General features: G+C 38.3%; 1 protein-coding gene across 4 annotated transcripts in view; it reads right to left on the minus strand.

Annotated features, from left to right (window-relative positions):
- Nucleotides 1-4,113: 4,113 nt before the first annotated feature.
- Nucleotides 4,114-22,422, minus strand: part of LOC106870074 (uncharacterized) — a 22,541-nt gene continuing 4,232 nt past the window's right edge. For all 4 annotated transcript variants that reach the window (XM_014916047.3, XM_089363176.1, XM_014916046.3 and 1 more), the window contains exon 2: nt 4,114-10,641. In XM_014916047.3, coding sequence (XP_014771533.1) covers nt 6,833-9,550 — 2,718 coding nt within the window. In that variant the 5' untranslated portion in view covers nt 9,551-10,641 and the 3' untranslated portion in view covers nt 4,114-6,832. The remainder of the gene's footprint in view (nt 10,642-22,422) is intronic.

Raw genomic sequence — 22,422 nt, forward strand, 5'->3', positions numbered from 1 at the left:
ATATATTTCCTGGCTTTTGGTAAAAGAAAATACAAGAGAATCAGTTAATTACGATTTTATTCAACTTATTCCCCTCTCAGATTCACACACTTATTGCAGCAGTCCTTCACTTCTTCTTAGGCCTGTAAAAGAACTTGGAGGGTTGGGCCTCCAATCAGGCCTTTTGTGATACCCTTAAAGCCAGGAACATTTCAGCACCCCCTTATGTATATATTTTATCTTTTACTTGTTTCAGTCTTTAGTGTGTGGCCATGCTGGGGCATTGCATTTGAATTTTAAGTTGAGTGAATCGACCCCAGTACTTATTCTATCGGTCTCTTTAGCTGAACTGCTATTGCATGAAGACATAAACATACCAACACCAGTTGTCAAGTGGTGGTGGGGGATAAAGACATACACATATATGATGGGCTTCTTTCAGTTTCCGTCTACCAAATCTACTCACAAGGCTTTGGTCAACCCAAGGCTATAGTAAAAGACACCTGCCTAAAGTGCCACTCAGTGGGTCTGAATCCAGAACCATGTAGTTGGGATGCCAACTTCTTGCCACACAGACATGCCTATGTATGTGTGTGTGTATATACAGTAAAGTGTATAAATATGTATATATATATATATATATAAATATATATATATATATATATATATAAATATATATATATATATATATATATATATATATATTATATATATATCAGTCATCATTTAACGTCCGTTTTTTATGCTCGCATGGGTTGGACGGTTTGACTGGGGACTGGCAAGCTAGAAGGCCACACCAGGCTCCAATCTGATCTGGCATATTTCTACAGCTGGATGCCCTTCCCAACGCCAACCACACCGAGTGTATAATGGGTGCTTTTTACATGCCGCCGGCACGGGAGCCAGTCAAGCGGCACTGGCATTGGCCAGCCACGTTCGGATGGTGCTTTTTACGTGTCACTGGCACAGGGAGCCAGTCAGATGGCACTGGTATCGGCCACAACTACAATTTCCATTTGATTGTGATTTGATTTGAATTTGGTTTTGATTTTACTTGACTCAATAGGTCTCCTCAAGCACGGCATGTTGCCCGACGATTTAAAGGTACATTCTAAATGGGCTGGTTATGCGACACTGGTGTAGGCTACGGCTGTGATCTCACTTTCTTTGCCGGGTCTTCTCAGTCACAGCATATCTCCATAGGTCTCGGTCTTTCGTCATTGCCGTAACGTATAATTATGCTTGTGTATGTTTATATATATGTATGTGTCTGTGTGTGTGTATGTATATATATAAAATGTTTGTATATATGTATGTATATGTTTATGTATATATGTGTGTGTCCGTGGGCATATAATTTATTATCGTAACCCAAGCATATAATCACATGCACACGCGACTGATATTCTTCTTAGGGAAGAGGCTGGAGTTGTAGTTATTGCTAACATAAACACAAAACCTCCATTAGGCCATCCAATCCGTTTTATTTTGTCACCGTTGGACCCTTAAAGGGGCAACATGGGTATGAGTTATAACGCTTCTATTGTGCACCCCGGAGTTACCTCCCTTCAACAACAATCAACGAGCCTCTACATGGTTATCAATTTTACTAGAAGCAGCAGTCGGATTCCCTCAACTGACACCCTGTCAATTAAGAAAAAAGGGGCTGTAGGATGCGTTAGAAATGCATTCCCAATTGGGACGCAGGTATTGGTATTATGAACGAGAAGTTCGATTCGATTCTCAACTTGGTTTCAATCCCACTGCACAGTGAATAGAATTTGGTAGAAGGAAACTGTGTGGAAGTCCGTTTGAGGGGCTGTTCTTGTCCTTTAGCAGTAGACGTAAGTCATTCCCTGGTTTGATATCCCTTTTCACATGGTCCTTTATATATCTTTACCACTGTAATATAACATTACTCTTTGTTCACGACTTGCATGGGTTAGGAAGTTCACTTCACAACCATAGGGTTCAGGGTTCGATCTTACCGTGTGGCACGTTAGGAAAGCACAAACAGTGGCTTTGAGGAGAGACGCAGGCGTAGCTGAATGGTAACCACATGGTCCCGGATAAAGTTTATATATAAGCACAAATAAAGGTTACAAAACTCATTCAGGGTGAGCAAAATCCTATGAAAGTACTGGTTAGTTGCCTATAACAAAGAATATTGACTATTACAGTTAATACTCAACTGCAATATATATATATATACACACACACACACCTTCTCAACTTACAACCATCTGCACTTATGGCCACAAAAAAATAAGGAAATAAAGAAATGAATATATAAATCGATTTTGGGATGTTGGCCAGCTATACATACGATAACTATGGCAGCATCTGGCAATGAAGGCCTCCCTCAGACCCAGGCATCCACTGCCTGTCACTGTCTCTCACTCAGTTGCTGTCAAGCATTAGTTGCGTTTGAATGAAAATAGTGTTGCAAAATATAAATCTGACATACGACCAGATTGACTTACGACCTGTGTTAGGAACATAAAATTGTGATTAAAGTTTGGTGGAAGATTTTAATTCAAAACTTATGAAAACAAGACATTTGTACTCAGAACCAGAACCGGTTTCAGCCAGGTTGGTAATGAAAGGATTAAGAATTGTTTCTCTATTATATATTTTAACCCTTTCGGGAAATATATATATGCATATATTCATACATATATGTACATACCTACATATATATGTAGGTATACATGCATATATGGGTACTTGAACAAAATGAAAAACGAGAACATAAAAAAACAAAAATATAGAAAACGAACTTTTTTTCAAACAATAAAAGAAAGAAATAGAGAAACGAGACAGGCAACATAAAGAACAATCCCTTCATCAGTTGTCCCCTGTTTTATCTACTCCGTGTTGTTCACATTTGATGTCCTGTCCCCATATATGCATGTATATACACATATATATGTAGGTATGTACATATATGTATGTATATATGCATATATATATATATATTATTATATGTATTTATTTTCTCTTGGTTAATTATTAACTCCGGGAAAATAAATTGGTTAATAGATACCAGGGTAGCAAAGATCACAAAATGACTGTGGTGTAACTCCTGTTCATGAGGGAGAAACTCCGTTATTTTGGGTAATTTAATAAATGGAGTAATACGCATATGTTAAAAGAATTCATTTAACATATGCGTATTACTCCATTTATTAAATTTTATATATATATATATACATACAGGCGCGGGCATGGCTGTGCGGTTAGGAAGTTTGCTTCAGTCCCACCGTGTAGCACCTTGAGCAAGTGTCTTCTGCTATAGCCCCGGGCCAACCGAAGCTTTGTGATTGAATTTGGTAGGCAGTAGTTACTGCTGCGTGTGTATATATGTGTGTGTATGTGCTTGTGCCTCTCCAAGAGAGAGAGAGAGAGGGAGATATATGTACATACATATACACACATACACACACACAATCTTAATGGTTCTTCTTTTTGCAAGTCTATAGAATTGCATTCAACTGGATTCAACTGCATTCCTGATGTATTTTATTGTCCACTGAAAAATAAGATACACTGAATTTGATGAGATGGTTATGGTGGTGATGGTGGTGTTGGGGTGGTAATGATGGTAGTAGAGTTGATGGAGATGGTGATGGTGGTAGTGGTGTTAAAAGCTGTAATGTGGTGGTGGCGGTGGTGAGGTTAGTGATATAGTTTCCTCTGAATATGTAATCTTTATAAAAGTCCTTTAAGTTGTCCATCTGTTAACAAACAGCATTGTTCTCTATTTCCTGCTTATTAACTTGCATTTAATGTAATGAGAACATGGTTAGGTAGATAGAGAGACAGATAGAAAGGCAGACATAGACAGACAGATAGTGAGATAGATAGACAAGAAGATAGAACAGTAGATAGATGGATGGAGTCCTTTAATTTTATCACTTCAGGTGAATTAACAGATTTATATATGTGTGTGTGTGTGTGTGTGTGTGTATGTAATATGTATAGATGATTAGAAGAATAGACAGGTAGAGAGGGAGAGAGAGAGATAAACAGTTAAAGGGATAGATAGACAGACGGAAAGAGAGATTGAGAAAAATGAAAGGGGATGACAAAGGTTGAAAAAGTCCTGTAAATACTGAAGTAATTAAGCTTAGGAAAAGAGAATAAAAACGTTTTTAATCAAAATGCAAATGAGGAAAGGAAAAAAAAAATGATAATGCTGCTGTGAGTGGATTTGGTAGACAGAAACTGAAAGAAGCCCAACATATATTCATATATTTGTTTCCCACCATTGCTTGACAACTGGTGCTGGTGTGTTTACATCCCTGTAACTCAGCAGTTCAGCAACAGAGATTGATAGAATAAGTACCAGGCTTAAAAAAATAAAAAAATTAGGGTCGATTCATTCAATTAAAAATTCTTCAAGGCAGTGCCCCAGCATGGCCGTGGTCTCATGACTGAAACAAGTAAAAGATAAAAGATGTAGATACAAGGCCTGAAATTTTGGGCAAGAGGCTATTTGATTTCATCAACCTCCAGTGCTTGACCCGTCCTCATTTTATTGACCCTAAAAGGAAGAAAGGCAAATAATAATAATAATAATCTACAATGATTGAGCATGGCGATGATGAGTGAATGTGTGGTGAGATGCTAGCAAGAATGATGGTGATGATGATGATGAGGATGAATGATGTGATTAAAGAAGTAGTTTTTTTGAAGAGGAAGAGGAGGATGGCATGTGAATAAAAAAAAAGAAACAAAAACAAACAATATATTTTGGCTTGTGTATTGCTTCTAGTTTGGCAGAGGGTCAAAGGTTAATAACAAAAATTTTGGGGAGAGGGATGTCGAGCAGTTACATGGGAATGGAGTGGAGGAGCAGAGGGTTTGGTACAGAAATAGTCTGCTTTTGCTGAAGACATGAATCATTTCCTTCAAAAAAAAAAAAAAAAAAAAAAGAAAGAAAATTGTTGTTTCCAAGGTTGGTTCAATTCCCAGATGAGTAGACACTAAGAGAATGTGGTGCGATCCCCAGATATACACACATACATATATATATATATATATGTATATATATACATCTTTTTATATATACATATCAGAGATCAGTTTTTACCGAGTTTAGTTCAATTCCCAAATGAGTTAATGTGTGATGCAGGTGGGAAGATTTGTGTGTGTGTGTGTGTGTGTGTGTGTATGTATACATATGTATGTAAGAAGTTGCTTTCCAGCCTCATGGTTCCAGGTTCAGTCCCACTGTGTGGCACCTTGGGCAAGTGTCTTCTGCTATAGCCTTGGGCAGATGAAAGCCTTGTGGGAGGATTTGGTAGACGGAAACTGAAAGAAGCCTGTTATGTATATACATATATATGTATATATTTACGTGTGTGTGTGTGTGTGTGTGTCTTTGTCTCCCCCACCATTGCTTGATAACCGATGCTAGTGTGTTTATGTCCTTGTAACTTAGCAGTTTGGCAAAAGAGACCAATAGTACTTGGCTTACAAAGAATAAGTTCTGGGATTGATTTCTTCGATGGAGCATGGCCACAGTCAACTGACTGAAACAAGTGAAAGAATATATGATGTATGTAAATGTACGCACAGACCATGAATCAGGAATTTGAGATGTTTCTTAAATTCCTAAGTGAGTAGAGGAAGAATTGGTACATGCAGGGAACAAAATTCCCAAGGACAGCTGAGAAAGGGGACCAGACTTGCTTACATCCATTGGTGCTGTCTTTTTGTTTTTCCTCCCCAAATTCCCTTATCCATCTGCATTGTTATTTTCTGGTAATACACCCACCCACACACATATACATCGGGGATCAGTAGCCACGACTGGTTCAATCATCAGGTTAAGCAAGCAGACAAAGCGAGAATAGTGTATATGTGTGTACGTGTATGGAGAAAGAAAGGATATATGAAGGAATTATTTACAGAGCAATCCCTTGTTAAAGGGTTATAACCAACAAAGTATTAGGGTCCAGTTTATATTATATTTACACATTTTCAGTCCTATACTGTATTGATTGTTTTTATTATTATTTGATTTCAAATTTAAGCACAAGGTCAACAATTTTGAAGACAGTCAGTACCACTGACCTCAGTACTTGACTAGTACTTTATTATTATTATTATTATTATTGTTATTATCTTTTTTTTTACACAACACTGCATTTTTATTTAGGTTTTGAAAATTTTTTTCATTAAATACAAAATATTACATTTGTTTGTTTTTTTTTAAATTCATTTTTTAAAAAATTTATTATTATTATTATTATTTTTTTTTTGTTTCAATATGCAATAGCTTGAGTGTATTGTTTGCAAACATTATGTTAAGACTGTATGAGTATTATGTATGTGTATGTGAATATTATGTGTGTGTGTGTGTGTGTGAAAATGAAGTTTATCTCTTGAATGTGGAAATGTGTTACAACCTTTATTTGTTGTTGTTGTTACATATGAGTGTTTGTAAACAAATTGTGATGTGGTGAGGTGTGTTAATGTCCAGGCCCTGTACACACCTCAAAGTCAATGTTGTTGTAATTGTTTTTTTTTTAACGAATACATTTTCCTCTCTTGCATTAGCTTTTGAGGTGTAACCAAAAATGTCATTTTTAAAAAAAATAAAAACCACCCAATGGTGGATGAGTTACTGACCCTGACTAGGTCTTTGGTTTTGGTTTTTCACCACAAGATGTCTCTAGTAGTTACATTTTGTCAGGTGAGAGAACAAGTCATGTTTTGAATGATGCAATGAGACAGAGGAAAGAATATTAATGTTTATTAAGAGACAAAGATCAACTATTATTATTATTAATGTTATCATTATTATTATAATTATTATCATTATTGTAATTTACCCCACCGATTTTCACTTGGAACTACTGATATCTTCTGATGTATTTCGTGAAGAGTGCATCCCTTGAAGGTTTCCCCAAGCGTTTTGCTTGTTTTGTTTGGATGCACAAGTGACACTGGGCCATGCAGAGCCTATTAATGGTGGAACAGCAAAGCCCCGAGACCACAAATAGTTGTTTTCCCACGACTGAGGCATTCCATGAATATAGGTTGAATTGGAATGTGAAGAGGACGCAGTAGACGCTTGCGGCCTAATCGGTGTGGTCACTTGGGAATCTTTGCTCTGTTGATTTGATTGATCACGTACAAGCTCGCTATTCTTGATGTTTGGTTTCATTTGGGAGTTGGCTTCTTTGTTCGAAGAGCTGTAGTTCAGGGATTTTAGTTCGCCATCACTACCGACTGTGCTAGTGTTGAACTTCTTACCAAGGCTGTTGATTGTCGATGAGAGAGTATTGGTTCCCTTCAGAAACATTCGGTCTCCAGCAGCAGCAGCAGCTATTGCAGCAGGACACTTGTGGTTTGTCAGGTTAGGTCGTTGGGTGAAGGATTTGCCACAATGATCACACGAGAATGGTTTCTCTCCAGTGTGTTTGCGAAGGTGAGTTTTTAAATTACCCTGGTGTGAAAACTTCTCCTTGCAGTACTCACATTCAAATGGCTTTTCACCTGTGTGAGTTCTTTCATGGTTTTGTAGGAAAAATTTGTTACAGAATGGCTTTTTGCAGAAGTTACAGTAAAACAACTCTCCGTTGTGGACTCTCTTGTGGTCGATCAGATTGTTACGTTGACTGAAAGATTTACCGCAGTCGTCACAATTAAATGGTCTCTCTCCAGTGTGTCTCCGCAGATGTAATTTTAGATTTCCTCGTTGAGAAAAGCTCTTTTTACAGAAATTACATTGGAAAGGCTTTTCTCCTGTATGGGTCCTTTCATGATTTTTCAAAAAGAACTGGTTGGAAAATCCCTTTTTGCAGTAGCTGCAATAGAACATTTCTCCAGTGTGAGCTTGTTCATGTATTTTTAAGAAAAATTGGTTTGTAAATGCTTTGTTACAAACAATACAGAAGAACAAATCCCCGCTGTGAATTCTCTTGTGATCAATCAGACAGTTTTTCTGTGCAAAACCTTTGCCACAGATGTCACACACATGGGGTTTCTCCCCAGTGTGTATTCTCACATGAAGTTTCAAGTTCCCTCGTTGGGCAAAAGCTTTATTGCAAAATTGGCACACAAATGGTTTCTCACCTGTGTGAGTTCTCAAGTGATTTTTTAAGAAGAACTGATTTGGGTAACCTTTCTTACAGTATGAACAATAATACACTTCTCCTGAATGTGTCTGTTCGTGAATCTTCAAGAAAAACTGATTGCAGAAGGCCTTCTTGCATACACTACAATAATATAGTTCGCCAGTGTGAAAACGTTTATGATCGCTAAGGCTGTTCCTTTGAGTAAATGCTTTTCCGCAGACATCACAGACAAATGGCTTCTCGCCAGTATGTATTCTCATGTGTGTACGGTAGTTTCCACTTTGAGCAAATGATTTACCACAAAACTGGCAGTGGAAAGGTTTTTCCCCTGTGTGTGTCCGTTCATGGTTACGTAGAAAAAATTGATTTGAGAAACCCTTTTTGCAGAAGGTGCAATAAAACATATTTTCACCTCCTTCGCTATTACTCACAGCAGTATGGCTCTGTTCGTGGATTTTCAAGAAAAATTGGTTAGTGAATGCTTTCTTGCAGACAATACAGAAAAACATGTCGCCAGAGTGAAGGCGTTTGTGATCTGTCAGGCAATTCTTTTGAGCAAACGATTTGTCGCAGAGGTCACATTGAAACGGTCGCTCTCCTGTGTGTATGCGCATATGAGTTTTCAAGTTTCCACGCTGTGAAAACTTCTTGTCGCAAAAGTTGCATTCAAAAGGCTTCTCGCCAGTATGAGTTCTTAGATGATTTCGCAGAAAGAATTCATTGGCGAATGGCTTCTTGCAGTAACTGCAGTAAAATAAATCTCCACTGTGAAGCCGCTTGTGATCATTTAGACAGTTCTTCTGAGAGAAACTTTTGCCGCATACCTCACAAGAAAATGGTTTATCACCGGAATGGGTGCGAAGGTGCAACTTTAAATTGGCATGGTGAGAAAAGCCTCTGTTGCATATGTCGCAGTGATAGGGCTTTGAATGCATGTTGTTGCCCATCAGATTTCTCTGGCCTGTCATTTCCTGTGTTGCCTGGGATTGGACAGGCATGCAATTATGATTCTTTAAGTCCACGAATAAAGAGAACTGCTTGTGACAACCAGAACAGCCAAATGGTTTGGTGGACCCCATTGAATGTATCTGGTGAGTTTGCTCATGGTTCTTGAGAAAAAATGGGCTAGAAAATATCTTCTTACAAATTGTACACGGATATGTCTTTTGGATAAGGGATGTGCTGGTAGTGGTGTTATTGTTTGTAGAGGAACTACCCTGATTGAGGTTAGGCAAGGCAGGTCTTTGATTCGACAAATCTTTGCGGGCAATCGTATCATTTCTGAAGCTCTTTCCGCCTCCACTGGACGTTGTGACGCTAGTGGCCGTCCCTGTTGTGCCTCCAGAGCCATCCAAAGGTCGAAATGCTTTGCCCCCAGACGAAGCATTCGGGTGGCCTTTTAGATGGTGGTTTTGGTACAACGATTGGCTGTTAATGCCTTGCTGACTTCCAATAGGGTAGCTAGACTGAACAGGGTACATATTGGGTAGATGTCACTGTGCTTCCAAATTACATTTGATTTGCTACAATAGGGAGAAGATGGTGGTGACACAAATGATTATGATAATGATAATGGTTATGGTGGTACTGTAGTTGATGATGATGATGATGATGGTGACAACAGCAATGTAAAAGGAACAGTTTACATCATAAACCAGCTGGACTATAGATCAGGACTATTGACATTGTCCACTACTACATGTTGTACTTTTCACAGTATCATCCTTTCTGATAAGTGTTCAGCAGTTCAAATCACAGACACAACACTCAAACTACTAACCATCAAACGGACAAAGTGACCTCCGACCTTTGTGACACAAATTAAGGGGAGCAAAACAATGCCGTGTACTCAGGTAGTTAAACAAAAGGGGCCAAGGTGTTTCTAGAAGAGGTCAACTAAAACAAAAATACGACTCTAAATTATCTTTTAACGGATCACAAATTTTCATTGTTTGTCAATTGATCCACAGAACATCAAGTTATCAATATACATACATATATATATATTGCATAATAAGAACCTGAAGAGTTAGAAATGCCAACTCAAACAATCCCTATTACATATCTACATACGTGTATGTATACCGATATATATATATATATATATATATATATGAAAGCTAGATGTGTTCAGGAAAAGAACTGGATGCTAATCTCATTGATTAAGATTCAACATGTGGTTAGAAATTTCCTACAGACACACACAGGTTTTCCGTTATGAATGTATACAGCAACATAGGTAGAGATTTTGTATATATATACACACAGCAATGAATATCCCCCACAGTTTACCATATGCAGTTGTATTTGGTATTTTCCAAAGTGTGGTAGTGTTGTTATAGAGCCGAGAGACAGAACAACACGTTGTGCAATGTTGGTTGTTAGGTTGGTGTGGGGATTTCCTTTGGATGGACCAAATATGCCATGTGTAATGTGTCCCAGTTGCCAAAAACCTTTATAAAAGAAGCAGAAGATATAAAATGTATCAAATGTGAGAAAGGCTATTCAGGGATTCTTCAGAAGTTGATCTCCATTGGGTGGTGGGGAGTTTCTGTAAGGACAGCAAACAAATCTGAAAAGAAATAAATAAATATATATATATAGGCTTGCTGGCACATTAAGGAAAAATAGAACTCAATATTTAACCCATTAGCATTTAAACTGGCCATATCTGGCCCAAATATTCTACCCACCTTATTTTAAAACTAACCAGATTCTAAAAATAACAATCATATCGAAATCTTGAAGTAACAAGATAGTACATGATTAATTCAAAACATAGTGATTAAATTAAGTTAGACTGGTAAAATAGACAAGTTAGACAGGTTTATAAGTCAGACAAATGTATATAGACAAGCATGATTGTGAGGGGGGTTAAGAACTTTGTTTTTAGCAACATAACTTCAGGTTCAAGTCCCACTGTGACACCTTGGGTAAGTTTCATCAATTTCATAACCTTAAGTTGTCAAAAACATTGTGAAATTTGACAGATGTGGCTGGCTCTAAATATCTTGAATGAAATTCGGCAGAGAGGGTTTGTGCAAATTGTGAGAAATATCTGATAGACAGGGGTTTCTTAAAAGTAATGTTTGGTAGATAGAAGCTGTGTGGTAATTTTTTGGCTGGGGGTGTGTTTCTGTTACCATGAAAGTAAGATTTGACAGGGTTTGAAATTAGATTTAATAAACACTCCATCAATCCTGCCCTTTGCAATGATGGGAGTTCACCGGGTGAATGTGATGAAGAATGTTTAGAGACAAGTTTGAAAGATACTTTTGAAGACAGCTCTATGGTACCTGTTTACAGCTTACTGGACTAGGCCAGTCCCAGTTTGGTGTCTTGGGCACAATGTTACTAAGAGGACTTGAACCATTTGGCTGGCATTCCTAACATCCCACCAATTTCAGTAGCTTTGGTTTTTCAGTATAAAATCTGACAATTGTTTTCAGAGCCTGTGAATATGAGTTTGTGTGCATGTGTGTGTAATATATATATGTCACATTAACATCAATCTTTCTATTAAAACAAGTTAATCAACCACCAATGTGATGTTGATTACTCATTTTCTTGCTTGTTATTGTCATACATACACACACACACATATACACATACATACATACACACACATTCTCCAGGCTGGCATGGGTCAGATGAGATTTTGCTGAGTCAGTTTTTTATGGCTGGCTGGCTGGTCTTCTTGTTGCCAATCCTTACTTGTTTCCAACTAAAGTATATATTCCCCCCCCCCCCCACCTTTCACATGTCCAAGCACATAATGGCCAAACATGGATTTATGGCAGGCACAAACATTGATATCACCTAAACGGCAACACTGTTCTACACCTTATATGCACAGTGTTAAGATGTAGAAGAGGAGACTGAAACACACACACACACACACACACACAACAGGCTTTGGTGTTGTTTCCAGTGACCAATATCACTCATAAGATACTGGTCAGCACAAAAGACCATAGCAGAAGTAATTTGCCCATGGAAACAGACAGGAGGATTGTGGAAATCAGTGCTGCAGGATAGCAATGGCCTCTCTGTTGATGGGATTCTGGTGAGGTGGAGACCTTGAGCAAAGAACAGAGAAAGAAAACAAGCAGAGTGGCCCCTACCACCACTCTGATGTAATAAAGAATGGTCAGAAAGTTGATCATTATGGTCAACTAAGTTTATTTAGGTTTAATTAAAATAATTACCAGTAACAAATGAGGATAAGGGGATCAAGAACCATACTCAATATGTCTGACTAAAGCAGACAAGGAATTGTGACAAACACAGCCATGGCCTTATTCTCTGTGTCACAATGACCTTTCTCAAGCTATGGGTATGTCCCTTTCTGTTTGAAATGTGTGTTGTAATAGAAGCTTCAAAAACGGAAACTGTTAAAATCTCAGGTTGTGGTTTTTGAAGTGAAAAGAACTGACTAGAAAAACAAGAGGAAAAGTTAAGAATGCTAAACAGCTGATTCCTGTCTTGATAAACTCTTTTCAAACAGAAAACTGGTTTTGTCTGAGATGATATCATGAAGGTTAGGTGTATAAAAATATAAGCTATTTATAAGAGAGTTATTTCATTTTTAGATAGAAATATCAAATCAGGGTCTGAGTTAAATGGTGGAGGTGGGTGGTATATATATATATATATATATATATATATATATATATATATATATATATATATATACATACATACAGACATATAGGTAAATCAAACCATGTGTATTGTTACATGGCTACACACACACACACACAGAGTTGAAGCTTCCCTCCTAGTTTCACATTTCTGCTTTTCACAGCATGTCTACGATAAGTACTGGATACTTTATTCTTTTGATTTGTAAATTCAAATGTGTGATCGTTGCCAGTGCCACCTGACTAGCTCCCATGCTGGTGGCATGTAAAAGGCATTATTTGAGCATGGTCGATGCCAGTGCCACCTGACTGGCTCCCGTGCCAATGACATGTAAAAAGCACCATTTGAGCGTGGTCGATGCCAGTGCTACCTGATTGGTCCCATGATGGTGGCATGTAAAAAGCACCATTCAAGCGTGGTTGATGTCAGTACCGCCTGACTGGCTCTTGTGCCAGTGGCGGTACTTGGAGTGGTTGGTGTTAGGAAAGGCATCCAGCTGTAGAAACCTTGCCAGATCAGATTGGAATCTGGTGAAGCCTTCTGGTTTGCCAGTCCTCAGTCAAACTGTCCAAATCATGCCAGCATGGAAAGCAGACCTTAAACAATGATGATAATGATGATGATGTGAGTGTGTGTGTATGTGCATGTGTAAAGTGTAAAGAATAAATTCAAAAGAGCCCTCACTTTCATCTCCCACCAAGCATCTCAGTAGATTTAGATAGGAAGGAGGTCCTGACTGTAATGTGTTGTACTAAGTAAATAGTTGATAGCTTCTGCTACCTAGGTGACCAAGTTAGTAGTGGGGGTGGATGCTCAGAGAGTGTTACCACTAGAATAAGAATAGCCTGGGCAAAGTTCAGAAAGCTTCTACCCCTACTGGTGAGAAAGGGCCTCTCGCTCAGAATGGAAGGTAGATTGTACGATACATGTGTGTGAACTGCCATGCTTCACAGCAGTGAAACATGGGCCATGACTACGGAGGATATGCGTAGGCTTGAAAGAAATGAAGCTAGCATGATCCGCTGGACGTGTAATGTCAGTGTGCACACACGACAGAGTATAAGCGCCCTGAGAGAAATGTTGGACATAAGAAGCATCAGATGTGGCGTGCAAGAGAGATGTTTGCGCTGGTATGGTCATGTACTACGGATGGATGAGGAGAGATGTGGGAAGAAGTGCCACTCCCAAACAGTGGAAGGAACCCGTGGAAGAGGGAGACCCAGAAAGACATGGGATGAGGTGGTGAAGCATGACCTTCGAATGTTGGGCCTCACAGAGGCAATGGCGAAAGACCGGGACCTCTGGAGATATACAAATAAAGTGAGATTGCAGCTGTAGCCTACACCAGTTTTTCATAACCAGCCCCCAGCCCATTCAAAAGTACCTTAGATCGTAGGGCAAGCTGCTCTGCTTGAGGAGACCTGTTGAGTCAAGTATATCAACATCAAAATGAAAATCAAATGGAAATTGTAGTTGTGATACCCGTGCCGGTGGCATGTAAAAAGCACCATCTGAATGTGGCCGATGCCAGCGTCATCTCGACTGGCTTCCGTGCCGGTGGCACATAAAAAGCACCATCTGATTGTGGTCGTTGTCAGCTCTCCTGGCCCCTGTGCTGGTGGCACATAAAAAGCACCCACTACACTCACAGAGTGATTGGCGTTAGGAAGGGCATCCAGCTGTAGAACCTTGCCAGATCAGATTGGAGCCTGGTGCAGCCTCCTGGCTTCCCAGACCCCAGTCGAACGGTCCAACCCATGCTAGCATGGAAAACGGACGTAGGTTTACAAACATCAGAAATTATTTAAAAATTTGTTTTTTTTATGGCTTAGATCAACAACTGTTAGTAGTTACTTAACAGAAGAGGGTGGAGCGATACTATATTATACTCTGTGTGTGTGTGAGAGAGAGAGAGAGAGAGAGAAAGAGAGAGAGAAATTGAAGTGACAACCTTGAGCTATGGCCAGCAAATAGACAGCTGCCATGATGCTGCTTTATATGTGAGTGCACGTGTGTGTGTGTGTGTGCACATGTACACATACATACAGAATAAGAGAAAGAAGAAAGAGAGAGAGAGAGAGAGAGAGAGAGAGAAAGAGAGAGCAAGGTGTGGAAGAAATCTAAGTTTATCCAAAGGATTAAGTATCACTCTACTTTTGGAAGGGTCAGTTGTGAGTGGCTGCAGCACCCACACACACAGCTGGGAGTCGGGTCGGCAGTGATAGAGTTTGTCTCACAAGCTTTATCACTCACAGAAGACAACACAGCAGATGTATCTAGGGAATGTCAACATGGTGGAATTCACCAATTTCTAACTTAACATCTAAACAATTTTTATTTTTTCTTATAGCAATTCCTGTAATTACTCCAGGGCAATGCAATCGCAAATCTAGCAGAACACTCACTTTTCCTACCTGCAAATCAGTAATATACTTTATCTGTTTTGTATTTCTATGTTCAAGTAAAAAGTAATGAACTGATAGATTTGTCAGCATGGTGGACAAACATGCTTCACAGCATATTTTCTGGCTCTTTTAAGTTTTGAGTCCAAATACTGTTGAGGCCCACTTTGCCCTTCATCCTTCTAGGGTAGATAAAATAAGTACCAGTTGAGCAAAACTCCCTTCTCTTAAAATTGCTGGCTTTGCTAAAATTTGAAACAATTATATTCAAGTATAATGCTACTCCACCTTGGTGTCTTGTGTTCAATTTCTTACATTAACCCTTTAGCATTTAAACCGGCCATAATGGGCCAAAATATTTTACATGTTTTATGTTCAAAACTGGCCAGATTCAACCTCTTACACCTATCCTACAGTGTCATTCTAAAGATAAACAATCACATCATTGAAATCTTGAAGCTATGAGATAATCCAGGATTAATTGAAAACAATGCGAATAAATAAGCATAACATTTGACAGAATAAATTGAATGCTAAAGGGTCATACTTGAATAAATATGTTAGCTAAGAAGTGGGACAAGCAATGATCATGACCTTTGTAGATAATCCCTGAATGCTGTAATTGAAGAGGTTGGTCTCCAGCTTGAACCTCTGCAAGTCAATGTAAGCAGGAAAAGCATGGGTGGATAGGGAACCAAGGGGCTGGTCAGCCTGAATGTTACAAGAGAGGGAACTCTGCTAAAGTCCCAATAGATCATATGGTGGTGTTAAAACCAAGGGACATGTTTGAAGCCCTTACAAGCTAATGAAACACTCACCAGTTTTACAGTAATCCCACTACTGCTTACAGAGAGAAAATTCCACCATCAAATCAGTGCCTGTCTACAGTTAGGTAGAGAAGGCTATTTTCATGTTAAGCGTCTTGGCCATTAATCCAATAACACAACAATGACGAAGTAGTACAATAGCCGACCAGCAGACTGGTGTTTTCTGCAGACTCCTATACACAGCACTACTCTTCCCCATCGTACAGCCATCAGTGTAGCTTTGTCTGCCACTGGACTAAATGTGTTACTGTATTTATAGTTCAATGTCATTTGTTATTTTGGTGTGGAAAAAGTAAATTACAGGGGTCAATCCAGTTGGCTTATACTTCTAATAAATTTGTGTCCTTCAGCCAATGTATTACTGAAAGGGTGAATTAAAGAAGATGGGCAGGTGAACAGAATATATTCAATAACAATAAAAAAAAAAAATAATAATAATAATAATAATCCTTTCTGCTATAGGCACAAGGCTTGAAACTTGAGGGAGGGGGATAGTTGATTAGATTGACCCCAGTGTGGAACTGGTACTTAATTTATCAACCTTGAAAGGATGAAAGGCAAAGTCGACCTCAGCAGAATTAGAACTCAGAACGTAGAGGCAGATGAAATACTGCTAAGCATTTCGCCCGGTGTGCTAACGATTCTGCCAGCTCACCACTTTAATACTACTACTAATAATAATGATAATGATAATAATAATAATAATAATTTCAAATTTTTGCCACAAGGGTAGCTTGGGGGAGGTGGGGGATGAGTTGATTACCCCAGTGTTCAACTGGTACTTAATTATTTGACCCCGAAAGGATGAAAAGCAAAGTCTACCTCAGTGGAATTTGAACTCAGAACATAAAGATTGAATTTGAACTCAGAACATAAAGATTGATGCCACTAAGTGTTTTGTCTGGCATGCTGAAGGTTCAGATAGCTCACTGCCTTAATAACAATAACAATAACAATAATAATAATAATAATAATAATAATAATAATAGATGTTACAATCCCTTCTGATGAAAATATTGCCTGACAAGAAGTGGAGAAGCTATCATAATAGAAGGACCTTGAAACTGAAATATTCAAGATGTGGGGTTTGAGTGTGAAAACAATACCACCAGTAATTGGAGAATTAGGCACTATAATATATATATATATATATATTTTTATATATAACAGCCTACATCTTGCACAAGACAATCAATTCAGTAGAAGAGCTCAAATAGAACAGTTTTTACACAAAACACGTATCCTATACAGTATGCACCTAATAACCTGAAGCAACACAACTTGTGCAACATAATGAAATAAGGGCCCAACGAAGTAACACAACTTGCATTACACACATCAAACACAACAGAACATACACGAAAATAACAAAAGAAACTGGTGCAGTACATCAACATCCTCACAAAAATAAAATTACAATGCTTCATACACTTCAGGAACATGGAGGTGTACAGGGTGGCACAGCAGAAACTTAACATGAAACTAATGTATAATAATAATAATAATAATAATAATAATATTGGTTTCTCCACACTAAACTGTCTCCAGTTGTGTTATATGACATTTTCAGTCGATAACTCGTGGCAGATGGAGGTACATCCTTTATGTGGAATATAGTGACAGAGATGCTGTGTGTTACATAATGATATGAGTTCTTGTGAAGTACATAGAAATAGGTGCTGCCAAATGGTACAGGGTGGGATGTATGGTTTATGACGGTATTACAGTATATGGTGGTATGTATGATATATGGTATATTCCTTAGGTGGTAAAATTAATCCATTATCTGCTTTAGCATAACTAACTGGTCCCTGAGATCCTTTAACAGGGTCTACTGTTGAAAGAGATCACAAATGCCACCTTTTTCCCCCTCTGAATGTATAATAATAATAATAATAATAATAAAAAAATACATGATACAATGAAATGGTATACGGCACATCACGTACACCAGTCAGATGGACTGAACCCAAAATAACATAGTTGCAAATCAAATTTCTTAACCACACAGCCATGCCTAGCCATTCAAAGTTTACTAAGTGTTGCGTCTAAGCTTTGAGGAGCTTTCACTACAAAATCACTCACCCTGATCTTCCATCAACCAATAAAAAAACTTTCATGGAGTCACTAAACCAGCCAAAATTATAGCCAAATCTTCAAATCCTACTTTAGGCATACATTTGTTATGTGCCCTGGGATTCATACAGCCAGAACATAATCTGGTTTCTACGACATGTAAGTCACTGAGATTACAAGCCCTTCACATTGAATGAGATGCATACCTGTTTCAGGGTTAAATTCCCAGTTATTGTTGGAACTCATTTGTAGTTGAATGGACTGGAACAACATGAAATGAAGTGTCTTGCTCAAGAACACAACACACTGCCTGGGTTGGGCCAGGAACCAAAACCATGATTATATGATTGTGATTGCAATACTCTGACCGCCAGGCCATGTGCCTTCACTTTACTGTGTTAAGAATCGATAAAATAATCCTGAATAGAAGACATCAGAAATGGAGATGTTCCTGTCTGGAATCTTAGTCAATTGATGCAGATATATCCAAGAGATAATTCTTCCATGTGTGGATGCCAAAAATTTGTATGAAACAAATACCAATAATTGCAGAAGAACAGCAACTGTTGTGCTCTGATATCACCTTTGCCTGCTTCTACTACAGAATCACCATCAGAATGGGCAGTGGAGAGAGTACAACAGACCCACATTGTTACAGGATGAAATGAGGTCTTGTGAAGTACATAGAAATAGGTGTTGCCTGAATGTATGTCAGAGCTGGGAAGATGGATGTGGGTTGCACCTTGTTTTTTGACCAACTACCTGCATGCCATAGTTTTGCTTCATCAGAGCTGATCAAGAGCAGCTATGAAAAAGATCAAGAGCAAAGCATCAGGAGGTGGGATAAAAAAAAAAACAACCTATTTACCTAAGTTTCAACATTATCTCCTTCAAAATAGTCCCCTTGCACAACAATACATCAGTCCCAGTGTTCCTGCCACTTTTGGAATCCAGCCTGGAAGGGATTTTCTGTAAGTGAGTTGAGGACCTTCTGTGATTCACTCTTGATTTTGAACAACAGTGTAAATATGGCAACCTTTGAGCAGCATTTTCATCTTGGGGAAGAGATGTAAGTCCACAGGTGCTAAATCTGGCGAAAAAGGGCGAGAGCAAAAGTGATACCATGTTTCTGGTGAGAAACTCTTGAGTGAGGAAAGCTCGGTGACAGGATGCATTGTTGTCATGAAGACTCCAGATGTTAGGATTGCCTGCATGGACCCATTCGACAGACCAACAACATCAGCAATGTTGTTGACTGTCCCCCGATGGCCTTCATGCACAAGCTGATGAATTTCCTCCACATTGCCGGAGATGACACTTGTGGCAGGTGTTCCTGATCCCTCACTATCTTCCAGAGACGTTCTTCTGCTTAGAAAAGCCTGTGCCAGGAAATACTACATACCACCATGCTACATTACCCTACAGTACTTCACAATACACTACACCAAATGAAGGAGTCTCTATGTGCTCACTTAAATGGCTAAAAATTGCAGCTAGATTCCTCCAAATCATACCTGTCATTTTATAAAAAGTGAGGACAAAGTGGTCAATGAAATCCTTGATATACAATACAAAAGAAAAAAAATTATCACAACTGGAACAACTTTTGATCATAGGTAGCTCAATAAGGTATGACCTGGGGTTAATAACAATAACAACACCACAGCTAAGGTCACTACAGTACAGCACAACCTCGGTCACCTGACCACACTACAGCACATCACACCAAACCAACACCCAGTCAGTTGCCTCCACTCCACGAGTGATACAAGTTTATGAGAGCAACACTCTGGCTGTTCAGCATTAATGAACTGATGCCAAAAGACTTCAACTCAACATTAAGGAAGGCTGTTGACAGTAGTCAGTCCCCAGGTCATTGTGACCACAGCAGTATCTCGGCAACTGGATCTCAACCTCTTTTCTACCTATGGACCCCTTTGATTACTATTTTACACAGGTGGCCCCTTACAGCCATTCAACATTAAAAAAAAAAAATCCCATTATATTTTTAGAATTAAATATTAGTAGGAATTGGATAAGAAAGTTGTTATGATGTTTTGTGTATTGTAGAAGTATAAACAAATCATTGCACATAAATTTTAACAAAAAAAAAAACGAACTTCTATGGACACCCCCAAGGGTCATGTGCAGTAGCCAGCATCTAAGTCAGAATGACCATAGTAATCAGTGTTGGGGCATAATCACAATAGAAGTTATCTAGGCCATAGTCAGGGTTTGAGGAAGAGTTAATAGATGACCAGAGATGTTGATGAGGTTATATTGTGAGCAACATGGTTTTAGAATAAGTCCACTGTGTACCTAGATTTTGTAACAGGTAACCAAACGTCTTGGTGACAGGAAGGGTGTCTGCCTTAGAAGACCTGTCCCACCCATGTTAATATGGAAAAGTATGATGATAATGAGGAGGAGAACAACTTCTTAAAAACAAATTGTGTATTAATGTAGTTGTTTTTTGCCTTTGTCTTTCATTCAGGAGAAAAGTCAATGACCCTAACCCTTTCCAGGGTTTCTGAGATTTGTAAGAGATAGGTGGGGAGGGAGGGATACAAACTCAACTAAAGACCTTGTCCTGAATGTTTGCGATAAAGTTAACTCCTTGGCTTAATGGAACCCAAAGACAAAGGAAGAGTGTTAAAGTGGATGACAGCGTAAGCCTACCACCCAAAGGTAGGAATTAAAATCAGACCCCAAAGAGCCAGAATGATAATTGCAAAGCATTTCAACGGATGCTCTAACGACTGACAAATGTACAGTGTCATAGTGTGTTGTGTGGTGGTGGTAATGCAGTGGTGTATGTTGTAGCTGTGTATGGAGTCAGAGTATCATAATATGGTGAAGTAACTGGAGTGATAAGGTAGTAGCATCACAGTGTATTATGATGGTAGAGCATATGGCATACCATAGTGTAGTGGCAGAGTGTATGCTGTAGTAGTGTGATGGTATAGTGAATGGTGTACAACAGTATGGTGCTAAAGTGTATGGCATACGTGGTGGTATAGTGTATGGTATACCACAGTGTAGAGGTATGGTGTACCAGAGTATGGCGGTATAGTGAATCGTATAAGTGTGGTAACGTTGTATGGGGGACAGTGTGACAGTATCAAAGTTGAATGCACAGTGTTCAGAATTTGGTGTTGTATCGGCACAGTGTTTTAGGATTCGTTATTATGGTGAAATAGTAGTAGTAGTAGTAGTAGTAGTATTGTCTGGTGTAACTTAAGACTACTAGAAGGTATACTGATGGTAATGTACCTAGATATATTATGTAGATACATATAGACTCGAAAGGCACAGAACAAAGATAGAATCTGAACAGGATATAAATAAACGGGAACACAACATAATGTGATAATATAAACATTGATATCATATAATAGGATATAATCATTGATAGAAATATTACATATACTCAGATAGTATTTGGAAATGGGATAAAATATTGGAACAGAATATAGAGAGTTATGGCCCTTGGTAGATGAGGACTCACAGACAGACACGCACACACAGATACACGCACATACATATATACACACATTCACTAATACATTGGTAATGTAAACATAGTAGTGTGTGTGCGTGAGTGTGTGTGTGTGTGTTGGTTCCGACCCGGCTTGTGTTAAATTGTGAGCGTGAACTTTTGCTAAGCATTTCTGTTAAAATCAATAAAAGGAGGAATTTAAAGTTAAAAGAGATATATAAGGTAGAGATAGAGAAAGATAGACATGGAGGATATATGCACTAATGTGTGTGAGTATACATACATATATATATGTATGTATATATATATTGTGTACGTGTGAGTGTATATTCATACAGATATGGGACACAAATATGAATTTAATGATACAAATAGAAGAGACAAATACACGAACACACAATAGGAATTATAGTTTGACAGAAGCAGACACACACACACACACACACACATACATATATATTCTTTCATGGATATTTGTGGTGTGCGTACTAATATATACATACATATACATATATATGTATACACACACATATATACCTTGCATGGCCGCAGTCTAATAATTAAAACAGGTAAAATATGTACACACACACACACATATATATATATATATATATATAATGTATGTAGATATAAAAGAGATGGAAATAGAAAGGCATAAAATATGTACATACATACATACACATATACCCTAGATAATGAAAGTACAATTAAAATAAGATATGTACATATAAATGTGTATGCGTGTATTAATATATAGATGGTGCGTATACACTAAGCAAATAATTTTGTTTATTTACATACACAACCACAGAGTTGATTGCAAAATTTACATGAGATCAATAATGTAAATATAAATAAATGTAGACAAATTATGTGCACAAGTGTTGTATTGTATGTTTGTATGA

This window comes from Octopus bimaculoides, chromosome 14 (genome assembly GCF_046866305.1).
Source record: "Octopus bimaculoides isolate indiv1 chromosome 14, ASM4686630v1, whole genome shotgun sequence".
Lineage (NCBI taxonomy): Eukaryota > Metazoa > Mollusca > Cephalopoda > Octopoda > Octopodidae > Octopus > Octopus bimaculoides.